The sequence below is a fragment of the Lynx canadensis genome, chromosome C1 (genome assembly GCF_007474595.2).
Source record: "Lynx canadensis isolate LIC74 chromosome C1, mLynCan4.pri.v2, whole genome shotgun sequence".
NCBI lineage: Eukaryota > Metazoa > Chordata > Mammalia > Carnivora > Felidae > Lynx > Lynx canadensis.
In genome coordinates this window covers 194,721,294-194,734,641 of record NC_044310.1, presented here as the reverse complement: position 1 = coordinate 194,734,641, position 13,348 = coordinate 194,721,294, and the positions used below count along the sequence as shown (strand labels likewise).

The following is a 13,348-nucleotide window of genomic DNA, read 5'->3' as shown; positions in this document are numbered from 1 at the left end:
GATTAGTTCATTATTAATGTTTAGAAACACAACAGATTTCTGTGTATTAATTTTGTATTCTACAATTTACTGAGTTTATTCTAATTTTGTTTTTTTTTTATGGAATCTTTACAGTTTTCTATATACAGTATGTCACGAACATAATGGCAGAATAGGAGTAGTTTGACTTGTTACCAATTTGGATGTCTTTTATTTCTTGTTCTTGTCTGATGGCTGTGGCTAGGATTCCAATACTATCTTGAATAAAAATAGTAACAGTGGTCATTCTTGTCTTGTTCCTGATCTTAGAGGAAAAGCTTTAGCTTTTCATGGCAGAGTATGATGTTTGCTGTCGTTTGTCGTATGTGCTCTTTATTATGCTGAGATATGTTCCTTCTGTACCTACTTTGTTGAGTATTTTTATAATAAATAGATGCTGAATTGTGTCAGAGGCTTTTTCTTCATCTATTGAGGTGATCATATGATTTAAATTTTTTTTTAACTTTATTTTGAGAGAGACAGAGATAGCGCAAGTAGAGAACAAGCAGAGAGAGAGAATCCTAAGCAGGCTCCATGCTGCCAACACAGAGCCCAACACAGGGCTTGAACTCACAAAACTGTGAGATCATGACCTTAGCCAAAACCAAGAGTCGGACACTTAACTGACTGAGCCACCAAGGCACCCCATATGATTTTTTTTTTAAGTTTATTTATTTTGAGAGAGAATCCCAAGCAGGCTCCATGCTGTCAGTCTTGAGCCTGGCATGGGGTTCAAAGTCACAAATCATGAAATCATGACCTGAGCTGAAATCAAGAGTTGTACACTTAACCAACTGATCCACAAGGATTTTTATCTTTAATTTTGTTAATGTGGTATATTACATTGATTTGTGAATGTTGAACCACCCTTTTATCCCTGATATAAATCCTACTTGATCATGATTAATGATCCTTTTGATGTATTGTTGAATTTGGTTTGCTACTATTTTGTTGAGACTTTTGTATCTGTGTTCATCAGGGATATTGGCCTGCAATGTTTTTGTAGTGTCTTTGTCTGGTTTTGGTATCAGGGTAATGCTGGCCTCATAGAGTAAATTTGAAGGCATCCCTTTCTCTTCAATTTTTTGAAATAGTTTGAGAAGGATAGATATTAACTCTTTAAATGTTTGGTAGAATTTACCTGTGAAGTTGTCTGGTCCAGGACTTTTGTTTGTTGGAAGTTTCTTGATTACTGATTCAATTTCATTAGTAATAACTGATCTGTTTAGATTTTCTATTTCTTTCTGATTAGTCTGGGAAGATTGTATGTTTCTAGGAATTTTTTCATTTCTTCTAGGTTATCCAGTTTGTTGGCCTAATTGTTTGTAGTAGTCTCTTACAGTCCTTTGTGTTTCTCTAGTGTTAGTTGTAATTTCTCTTCCATTTCTGATTTCGAGTCCTCTCTCTTCTTGATGAGTCTAGCTAAAGTTGATCAATTCTATCTTGTCAAAGAATCACCTCCTGGTTTCATACATCTTTTCTGTTGTTTGCTTTTTTTGTTTTGTTTTGTATTTAATTAATTTATTGCTGCTCTGATCTTTATTTCGTTCTACTAACTCTGGTCTTTATTTTCTAATTCCTTTAGTTATAAGGTTAGATTATTTATTTGAAATTTTTCTTTTCTCTTGAAGTAGCCCCGTGTCTCTGTAAACTTCCTTTTTGGAACTGCTTTTGCTACGTCCTGGTGATTTGAGAGCATTGTGTTTTCATTTCATTTGTCTCAAGGTGTTTTTTCATTTTCTGTTTGATTTCTTTGTTGACCCATTGGCTATTTAGTAGAATGTTGTTTAGCCTGCATGTGTTTGTGTTTTTTCCTTTTTTGTTTTTTGTAATTGATTTCTATTTTCATACCATTGTCATTGGAAAAGATGCTTGATAGGATTTTATTCTTCTTACATTTATTGACATTTGTTTTGTGGTATAACATGTGATCTGTCCTGGAGAATGTTCCATATGTACTTGAAAAGAATGTGTGTTCTGCTGTTTTTGAAGACAGTATTTTGTGTGTGTGTGTGTGTGTGTGTGTGTGTGTACACACATAGTCCATCTGATCTAATGTGCCATTTGGGTCAGTTTCCATATTGATTTTCTGTTTAGAGGATCTGTCCATCTATGTAAGAATAGTATTACACTGCTATTGTATTACTGTCAATTTTCCCCTTAATTACTATTTATATTTGCTTTATATATTTAGGTGCTCCTTTGTTGAATGCATCCATATTTACAGGTCTTATATCATTTTGTTGGATTGATCTCTTTATCATTATGTAATGCCCTTCTTTGTCTCTCTTTAGTGTCTTTGTTTTAAAATCTATGTTGTCTGACATAAGTAATAAAATCTATTTTGTCTAAGTATTGCCACTCCAGCTTTCTTTTCCTCTTCACTTGAATGGAATATTTTTTTTTTCCATCCCTTCACTTTCAGTCTATATGTGTCTTTAGGTATAAAGTGAGTCTGGGTTAGGCAGTAATGGATGGATTTTTGTTGTTGTTGTTAATTTGTCCAGTTACCCTATCTATGTCTTTGCTTGGAAGATTCAGTCCATTTCAATTTAAAATAATTATTGATAGCTTGAACTTAACTGCTATTTCATTAATTGTTTTCTGGTTGTTTTTGTAGTTCTTTCCTGTTCATTTCTTCTCTTGTTCTCTGTATTTCAATTCTGGATGATAGTCTTGCTGTATAAAGTATTCTTGGTTGTATGTTTTTGTTTTTGTTTTTGTTTTTGTTTTTTTCTTTAAGCATTGTAAGTATAGCACGGCACTCCCTTTTGGCCTGCAAACTTTCTGCTGAAAAATCACTAATGGTCTCATGATATTTCCTTGTATGTACCTGTTATTTTCTGTTGTTGCTTTTTAGATGATCTCCTTTTCTTTAATATTTACCATTTTAATTACATGTCTTGGTGTGGAACTCTTTGAGTTCATATTGTTTGGGGCTCTCTTTGGTTCTTGAGTCTATATGTCTGTTTCCTTCTCTCAGTTAAGGACATATTTAGCTACCATTTCTTCAGATGATTTTTCTGCCCTTTTCTCTCTCCTCCTTTTGGACTTCATATAATTCAAATGTTAGTATGCTTAATGTTGTCTTAGAGGTCCCTTAAATTATCTTCTTTTTTTTTTATTTTTTTTCTTTTTGCTGTTCAGCTTAGATGATTTCCACTTTCCTTTCTTCCAGGTTGCTGATCTGTTTTGCATCTGCTAATCTGTTTGTTTATTCACTCTAGTATAGTTTTCATTTCAGTTATTATGTTCTTCGGGTCTGATTTTTTTTAACTTCTTCTGGAAATTCTCACTGTATTCATCCATTCTTGAGTTGGTGAGCATCTTTATGACCATTACTTTGAAATCTTTGTCAGATATGATTGTTTGTCTCCATTTCATCTACTTATTTTTCTGAAGTTTTGTCTTGTTCTTCCATTTTAAACCTATTTCTCTGTCTTCATGTTTTGCCTGAGTCTATGTGTTTATATGTATTAGGTATGTCAGCTCTGTCTATTGATCTGGAAGGAATGGTCTTATGTAGAAAGCATCCTGTTTTAATTTAAATTTAATTTAAATTGAGGTTTTTTTAATAACTTGTCATATAGTCTAGGGGAATAATACATGCACACTTGAAAAGAGTGTATATTCTTTTTTTTTGATGGAGTTTTCTATAAATGTTTATTAGGTTTATTTGGTTGATAATAATGGTCAATTTTTTTTATCTACTTACTGATTTTCTTCCCACTTGTGTTCAAATATCCAGTCATAAGGGTGGAGTTGTCTCTTTCTCTTTTAGTTATTTCAGCTTTTGCTTCAGATATTTTGAAGTTTGTTTAGTACCTACATAGATATTTTATTTTTATGTCTTTATGATTTGACCCTTTTATTCTTATATGTTTGCCCACATCCTGAAATCTATTTTCACTGACACTAATTTAATGATTAGTATGCTTGGGTAGTATAATTTTTTATTGTAACTTATCTATGACATTAAATTTAAAGCAGTTTTTTTGTAGATAGTATATGTTTAGGTTGTTTTCATCCAATATGAAAATTTGTGCCTTTTAATTGGAGTATTTAGACCATTTATATTTAATGTAATTATGATGTAGTTAGGTTTAAATCTACCATTTTGCTGCTTTTTATTTCTCCCATGTGTTGTTTGTTCTTTTTTCCTGCTTCCTCTCCCCCACCCACCCCACCAAATTAATTGTTCTTAGACTCGCCTTTGTTGCTTCATTATATACATGTGTAGATTATTATTTGACAAACAATTGAAAAGGACTCCATGTGGATTTCTGGAGCCCTTTCTCTGCATAGCTTCCTCTCTTAGGGCAATCTCTTCTACAAATTGTGGCTACCTTTTTCTCCCCAAACTTTAATATCTATCTTTTCAAATCAGGTAGACTGTCATGCTCTACTTGGACCCCCTTCCATGTGCTGAAATCTGAGGAACATAGCTTCATGCAAAAAGCTTCAAGATTTATAGGATCACTTCATTTGTTTTTGTCTCTCAAGTATAACAGTCATCTGCTGCCTATTGTCCAAGTTGTTTGATGTCCATAAAAGTGTTATATGAAACATAAATGTTTCATATAAGTCCCGTAGCTGTACTTATTCATGGACAGAAATGGAAATACCTCTTCTCCTTTCAAAACTTATTTTTAAATAGCATATCTCATTTAGCTATTGTTTAATCTCTTTCCTCCACAATAAATTTGATAGTATTTGTATTTATCTCTTTCAAATGTTGGGTTCCTAGAGAAACACTGCAACGTCTCTGGTTTCTTATTTCATTCTTCACCCTACTGTAGTATGGTGACCAACAAAAGCATTTTATTGAAATATTGTTTTAAAGGTCAGAGTCACCTTTGAATTGCCAGATCTAATGCAGAACTTATTGTTCTAGGAATGTGGTGGAATAGTTCTTGGGAAAGCCTCCAGGTAGAAAATATTAGAATGTAAAATGTAAAGGATATTTTATATAATGCATGGTTAATCTGATTAGAAAAATGGAAAGCCACGGAATTAAAAATGAAACAAAGAAAGGAGAGAGAGAGAGAGAGAGAGAAATTTTTGTTCAATAGTCTTGTGATAGACTGGAGCTGACGCCTAGAACCTAAGAGATATGGGAAGGTATATTAGAGATCCTACATAACGCTAAGGGCCTTCAAAGGCTACTCACTCTGTTAATGAGTGAACTAGAACTTAACTCTGCTGCACAGAGATGCAAAGAGCTTGCCTTTGTCTGCCTTAGGCTCTGATTAAAAATGTAAAATAGAGTATATGCATAAAATTCGTAACAAGAAATTAGGCCTTTTATATCGTTAAAGTCTGAAATTATGCTTTGGATGTGATTTATTTAAAAAGACAAAAATTGGGTTTTAAAATAGGTAAGCTCATTTCCAGACTGGCAAACTTCAGATGTTGCAATTACCATATACGGAATGTAAAACCAAGTAAGTTTAATATATCTAAGAAAAATAAATTTAGGTAATTAGGAATATGATTAAGTGGATAGATACACCTGAAGAGAGAATTGTGTTGTTGGGGAATAGATTTAAATGAAATTATACAAAATGAAACATGTAGAGTAAAAAGAATCAGAAAATGTGAGAAGAGATTAATTAAATATAGAGGTTAGAGGAGAAAGTCTAACATATGTATGTCTTCAGAGGAGGAAACACCTAGGGGAGCTGGTTTGTGCAACCACTTTCATCTGAGCTTTGGCAGGAATTTTCAAATTTGGTGCACATGCTCATAGATGATAGCTATGGAGGATGCTGTTGGTGGTGTTTGGGAGATCTAAATCACATGGCCAGATTTTACTTCAGAACCATTTTGACATTGTTCTCCTCAACATTTGCTGAATACTGCAGATGCACAGAGCAGGAGGCTTAAAGTATACTCTTAGGATTTAATTTTCTTAAAGTCTGGATAATCAGGAGAAATTTTATAAAATACATCAAACACTTAGATGAAAACCTTGAAGGGCTAAAAACAAATCAGATCTATGAACCATACTAGGACTGAAACCCAGACTTAGGACACATTCAGATTAGATTAAAGGAAAGAAATCTGCACTGTATCTACTTAGCAGTAGGGAGAGAGAACGCTCTGTACAGAAAGATTACATCATGTGGAGACGTTTGATTAAAAAAAAAAAAGCCATTTGGCATTCAGTTAAAGATTACTGGGTATTACAAAAGATGGGACCCCATGACTAGTCTTCAAGAGGAAAAACAGACAATAGCATCAGACTATCAGGTGATTCTGATATTGGATTTAGCTGCCCAGAACTTTAAAATGGCTGTGATTCATATGTTTTAAAACAAAGAGAACAAGTAGAAAAAATAAACAGACTATTTCACCAGATAATTGGAATCTACTTTTTTAAAGAGACTCTTTTTTAAAGAGATGTTCAGTGAACATTTCAAACTGAAAAATACAACATGTGAAATTTAATACCTCACCAGATGAATTTAATTACAAATTAGAATACAAATTAGAGAAGTCAGGATTAATAAACTAAATATAAAATACTAAGGTGGGAAGCACAGAGATAAGAAAGAATTAAACAACCAGAAGTGTGTGACAGTGAAAAAAAATCTACCCATATATGTTAGGGCATAGGGCAGAAGTAGTATTTCTCAAACTAAAAAAAGACCTTATCCTGTAGATTCCAGAAGTTCTGTGAACCTCAAAAAGAAAAATATATAGAAATTACATAAAGGCATATTATGGCCAGCCTGCTAAAATGAAGACACAGAGAAAATATTAAAAGAAGTCAGGGTAAAAAAAAACATTATCTTTAAATCAGGGCAACAATAAGACTTAACTACTCATCAGAAATAATGGAAGCCAGGTGAATTGAAGGCATCCTTAAAATACTAAAAGAAAAAATGAAAACCAGCCTAGAATTCTATAATCACAAAAAATCCTTTGAAACTGGTGATATACAAAAGTTTCACGTAATAAAAACTGAGAATAAAAGCTGAGAGAATTTGTCAGCAAATTTACAGTATAATAATAGCAAAGGAAGAAGACACATGATCCTGTAAACACAATTCTGTAAGTACAGAATTGTAGGAAAGAGCTAAGAACAACAGAAAGGGTAAATATATGGGTAATATAAATTTTAATAGTAATATATTGTAGTGTTTTGAATATATATAAAATTAAAATAACAGTAATACAGAAAGAGGAAAGTAAATGAATTTAAACTGTTCTAATGTTTTCGGGAAATGGTAAGAAAACAATTTGTCTTATTCTCTAAAAGCAAAAAAGTTAAGAATGCACATTATAATCTCTAGGGAAACCACTAAAAAGTAAAAGATTATATAAATTTAAGTTAATAGAGGGGGAAAATGTAATATTTGATTAATCCCAAAGAAATCAAGATAGGAGTCAATGAAATCTAAAACATACATATACAATAAATTTCTACATACAGTGTAGAAAGTAAATTCAATTTCTGATTCTTTGAACAAAATTTGATAAGCCCCAGCAAGTGTACTCAAGAATAATCCAAAGTTGATTTTACATTTAAAATTTTATTAACATCATTAATTCACCACATTATTAAATTAAAAAAGAAAACCCATGTGTAATTATTTCAATGGATTCAGAAAAAGTAAATGATTAAATTCAACATTACATATTTAAAAAATACTTTTGGCAACCTCGGAATATATTCTGTTAAAGAATATACCCCCCTAGAAAAATCCCACAATTACTCTTAATCCATATCATTCTTAATTCTGAGAAATTAAAAGCATTTCTTTTATAATATGGAACAAAACAATATCTCCTCTGATCATTTCTAATCATCACTGAACTGATGAACCCATCTAGCATGTTTGGAACCCTCTAAATAATAATAAAGATATTGCAATTGAGTGAAAAAAACTAAACTGTCACTATTTGTAAATAATATGTTTGGATAATAGAAAAGTAAAAGAAACTACAAATATATTATCAGAATAAGAAAGTCTAGCCAAATTGTGGGATATGTTCAAAGTATAAAAGTCAATTGTATTTTTAAATTCCTTTTACAATTGAAAAAATATTCAAGTACCTAGAAGTACACCTAGCAAAATATGTAAAGACTTTTTAGAGAAGAAAGTTATAAAGTTTTATTAAAAGAAATTAAAGAGGGGCGCCTGGGTGGCTCAGTCGGTTGAGCATCCAGCTTCAGCTCAGGTCATGATCTCACGGTCCATGGGTTCAAGCCCCGCGTCTGGCTCTGTGCTGACAGCTCAGAGCCTGGAACCTGCTTCGGATTCTGTGTCTCCCTCGTTCATGCTCTCTCTCTGTCTCAAAAATAAATAAACATTAAATTTTTTTAAGAAATTAAAGAGAACCTAAGTAAATGAAGAGGTGTGTCATAGTCATGGATTGGGTGACCTTTAATTATGATGTCAAAAAAAAAAAAATCTCCCAGTTGATTTACAGATTCACTGTAGAAGAGCTCTGCAGTTTTTTGCTGGAAGTTAAGCATTTTTTAAAATTTATGCAGAAGAGTGAAAGCCAATAGTAGCCAAGATACCCCTGAGGAACAAATTGGAGAAATTTGCATTGTCATATGTCAAGACTTAAACATGTAGTAATTAAGACATTGGTTATTTAGCATAGACACAAATGGTACAACATTAGAAATCCTGAAATAGTACCACACACATATAGAATGTGGTGTATATAACAGGTAGCATTGTAGATCAATTGGGAAAGGATGTTCAATAAAAGGTGTTCGGATAAATTGATGATCCATATAAGAAAAAATTAAGGTTGGATTCACATCATGTGAATTAATTTCAAGTAAAGATCTAAGTACAAAGGCAAAAAACCTTACAACTAGGGGGAGCAAAGTGGAAGAATATCTTTGACTTCAGGGTAGGGAAAGATTTCCTCATAGAGATATAAAGTACAGACTCTATATAAAGGAAATATTTAAATTAACATCTGTTGATCAAAAGACACTAGAAAGAAAGTGAAAAGAGAAGCTCAGACAGGGAGCAATAGATAGAACCTTCAAAGGATTTGTAACTTTCTAGAGTGTGTAAAGAAAACTTTAAAAATCAGTAAGAAAAAGACATTCTTAGAGAAAAAACATCATAATATGTATTTCTCAAAAGAAGGAAAAGTGAATGACCAATTTTAGGAATGAAAAGGTGGTCAACTTAAATAGTAAACAGAGCAATGCAAGTTTAAACCATAAGAGAATATGTGTATGCTCTGAAATTAGCAAAAATAAAAAGTCTGACAGTATGCATGTTAGCATGAATCTGATGCAGTGAACACCAGCATCTGCTTTGTTGGAGTGTAAATTTGGTTACAACTACTTTGTAATACAACATATCATTTAGTGAAATTGAATGTATGCATTCATGTGTTTCTTTAACCCAGCAAATCCATTTCTAACAGTGTACATACTCTTAGAGAAATTCTTACACCCATACGCCAGGAGACAAATAAGATATTCATACTAGCATTGTTCGTAGTAGTAAAAAACGAGAAACATTCTAGATATTTATAAACAGAAGAGAATGATGAATTGTATGCACATAATGTTGGGGAATACAGCAGGAAAGTACACTTAACTTTCTGTCTATATACATTTTAAAGCATGCAGATTTTATTTATTTTTAATGGTTATTATGTACATCTTTTTTTATTTTTAATGTTTATTTTTGAGAGAGAGAGAGCGCCAGAGCGAGGATGAGTGGGTGAGGGGGAGGGGCAGAGAGAGCTGAGAGACAGAGCTGTCAGCACAGAGCCGACTCGAGGCTCGAACCCACCAGCCATGAGATCATGACCTGAATTGAAGTCAGATGCCTAACTGAGCCACCCTGGTGTCCCAAAGGATCCAGATTTTAAAAGTTATATAGAATTACATGTATTTATGTGAAAAAACTATAAAGGAAATAATAAAATCAAAATTCAGAATAGCAATTACTCCTGGAATAATAGAAAAATGTGGTTAAAGAGGCACATTGTATTAGTTAAGATACAGGTTCAGCTGCATTTGTCAGAAACCCTACATAGTGACATAAACAAGATACAAGTTTATTTCTTTGTCTTAGATTGAAAATATCCTAGATATGACAACCACATTCTACATGGTGATCTAGGAGCTAGGCTTCTCTTTTGCTTAATCTTGTATTATCCTCATCTACATGGTTATGGTAGCTCCGCACCACAGCTGTGTTTCAAGTATAACATGGAGGAATGGAGGAAATGAGTGACCTAAAAGGTCACTTCCCAGAAGTTGCACACATGACTTCTGGCTAGAATTTAAGTAATTTTTTAGATCCACAGAGGCTTGAGAAATGTGCCTAGCTGAAAATCAGCAGTTCTACAACAGACAAAAAGAGAGCAGAGGTATTGGAGGAAAATAGCAATATCTGCTGCAGGCTAATGAGGGTGGAGTAGGAGGAAAAGGCATAATTGGTATTGTTCTGTTTCTTGAAATAGGATGGTAAGTATAGGTGTCCTTCTAATATTTTATTTTATGCCTTCCCTATAAATTATATATTTTTATGTATATGAAATTTTTCATTATTAAAGCTAAGAAGTTTAGTGGATACTTTTTGGCTTTGTTTTGCTTGAATCTTCTGCAGCATATGGAACTATCGATCATACCCTCTAAACATTTGAGTTTTTATTGGCAAGAATCTCCTGGTTTTTCTCTTATTTTTCCATCCATTTCTTTTCAGCCTCCCGGGCTTCACTTTCTCTGCAGGGAACAAAAAGACCTTTTCCTAGATGCCCCTCACTTGTCTCCAAAATTATTTAGGATAGTTTCAAATTGGCTAATGGGTTCCCTGGAGTTGGAAAAAATTCAAGAAAAAACTAATTATATGGTAAATATTCAGATTTTATCACCTTTTGTTCATAATGCTCTATCCATATAAGGAAAAGGGAGGTTAGCACCCTTTTTTCTTTGTAATTTCAAAGATTTTTTTATATCTTTCTGAAGTACATCATAAAAGGACAAATAATTCTAGAGTGAGTCCAAAGTATCAGTGTATCCTGTAAAGATAAAGAACAGCAGTTGTTCCCGTAAATATACACATATCATTAGAATAAATCTTGGAAACAACTCACATTATTATAATCATGTATAAACATATTATATCTTTTTATATAAACCCATCGATTTACTTGACCTCCCAGAAGGACTGCATTTCTTAACCTTTCTTGCAGCTAGGTATGACTCTGTGACCTAGGTCTTGGCTAATGGAATGTAAACAGAAGTCACTGCATGACAAATTTTAGCATATGTTAACAGGAACTATTTTTTCCCCAGTGAAATAGTCTCAGGCATACATGCATTTGAGAATTTTCATTCACTTAATTTTTATTAAAGCAAATAAAATAAAATGCAGTTGGTTAGCATTCAGGTTTCAACCATATGTCAGGGACTGTGTCAGGTTCTGGGAATACAGCATTGAACAAATTATAGTCCCAACCTTCCAAGGAGCTAATAATAGTCCAAAAAAAAAGTCTAGTTGAATGCTGTGGTAGAGATAGATGTGCCTAAGGTGCTATGGAAACATAGAAAATGCCAAGGTTAGCTAAGAAACTCAAACTCAAGAAAGTTGACAAACCTCATGTAAGTTTATAAAAGTGTTTAAAAATAGCATCTAAAGATCTCTTATTAGCATTTTAAATATCAATTACATTAAAAAACACAATGAGTCCAAATGTTATTATAGGGGATAATAGAGGTTAAGAGTGAAGGAAGGAGTACAGGTGAGCTCTATTGTAAAAATATTTTCTCTATTTTATAGATCTTTGCTTGTTTACTAATTTTATAACCAGAAAAAAGAATTTAAAATCCAGATTTTAAACAGAATATGTACTTCTTAATGTAGTAAGATAACTTTTTTTGGTTTAGCAACATGGTTTTCCTAAGATTCCTGGACTCAAATCTTTATTTTCAGAAATGCAAACTCGTGTAACATATTGTGTGTTTTATACATATTCTTTTAATGTTTTAAGTCAAATTTTACCTAATGTAAAAAATACAATGCTCGTAGTACTTCACAGTTATTCCAGTGTAGATATTTTCTTGCATTGGAATTTAAGACAGAGAATCCAGTTTCATTCATTGATTGTAACAGATTGCAATGAGGAAAACAGTATGCACAATTCTTAATCCTAACATAGCACCTGCTCACCATCACTTACAGTTGTCACTAATGTGGAATGTAGCCATTGTCTTGTATTTATGTTTTTAATTTTTTTTAATATTTATTTTTGAGAGAGAGACAGAGTATGAGTGGGGGAAGGGCAGAGAGAGAGGGAGACACAGAATCCGAAGCAGGCTCCAGGCTGTGAGCTGTCAGCGCAGAGCCTGACACGGGGCTTGAACCCACAAACTGTGAGATCATGACCTGAGCTGAAGTCTAATGCTTAACCTACTAAGCCACCCAGGCACCCCTGGCCATTGTCTTTTAACCCAAAGTTCTTCACACTTATTTTTCCTTATTGTGATTTTGTAAGGTAAAGGAAGACCTTGCTCTTCCTTTTGAAAAACTGAAAAGGGATTAGTGAAATCTCATCATGTTTATGACCTTTAATAAATGACAAAGAGTATATCCCTTTGTCATTTTCAAGTTCTTTCTCCAAGGTGACTTAGTAAACTAGAACTTTCTTGTGTCATTTAGATACTGTACTTGATAACTATTATATCCTCTCTGAGTGATTCAGTTTTTAAGCAAAAATGAAGTCTTTTTTTTCCCTTGCAGACTTTGCCTTCAAAAGAAACAACATTTTTAAATACGACACAAATGCCTTGTTTGCAATCAGCTTCAACTTGGAGTAGCTGTGAACACAATTCAAAATCTCAGATATTAAGAGAGCATGTATCAGAATTGGACTCTTCTTTCCATTCTGTCCTATCATTGCCGTCAGGTAAGTCCACTTATAAAAAAAAATTTCTAAGTAACTGCATATTTCTATGGTGAAATGTAATCCTATGGATATATGGAATCAAAATTGTATCAATTATTTTGTCACTAGATATTAGAATTAAAGTTTTCGTAGAGGAATTAATCCTGAGTTAATGTTCTATCTTTGCAAGTTGATTCTTTAATTCCTTGGAAACTGTTTTGATTTACATTGATTACAAACTAGCTTTTGATCTTTTCAGGGTTAAATTTTTAGAATTTTATTTATAACTTGACTATGCTGTTGAAATGGTTGTCAGGAAGTCAGTGTTCTTTTTCTAATGTGTTATTCTGCATGGAATTTTCTCTGCCATATAATATTCCTCTGTTTATAATCAGCATTAGTTTCCCAAGAGAAGAAAATTGTCCGTCTTTAGGTATAGCTAATTTTT

The 13,348-nt window shown here is 32.8% G+C and overlaps 1 protein-coding gene across 7 annotated transcripts in view; it reads left to right on the top strand.

Moving 5' to 3' along the window:
- Positions 1–13,348, top strand: part of KANSL1L (KAT8 regulatory NSL complex subunit 1 like) — a 131,643-nt gene that overhangs the window by 96,441 nt on the left and 21,854 nt on the right. For 4 of the 7 annotated variants that reach the window (XM_030327729.1, XM_030327726.1, XM_030327727.1 and 1 more), the window contains 2 exons: positions 10,719–10,865; positions 12,756–12,921. In XM_030327729.1, the coding sequence (XP_030183589.1) occupies positions 10,719–10,865; positions 12,756–12,921 (313 nt within the window). The remainder of the gene's footprint in view (positions 1–10,718; positions 10,866–12,755; positions 12,922–13,348) is intronic. The other 3 variants (XM_030327731.1, XM_030327730.1, XM_030327728.1) reach the window with 1 other exon arrangement.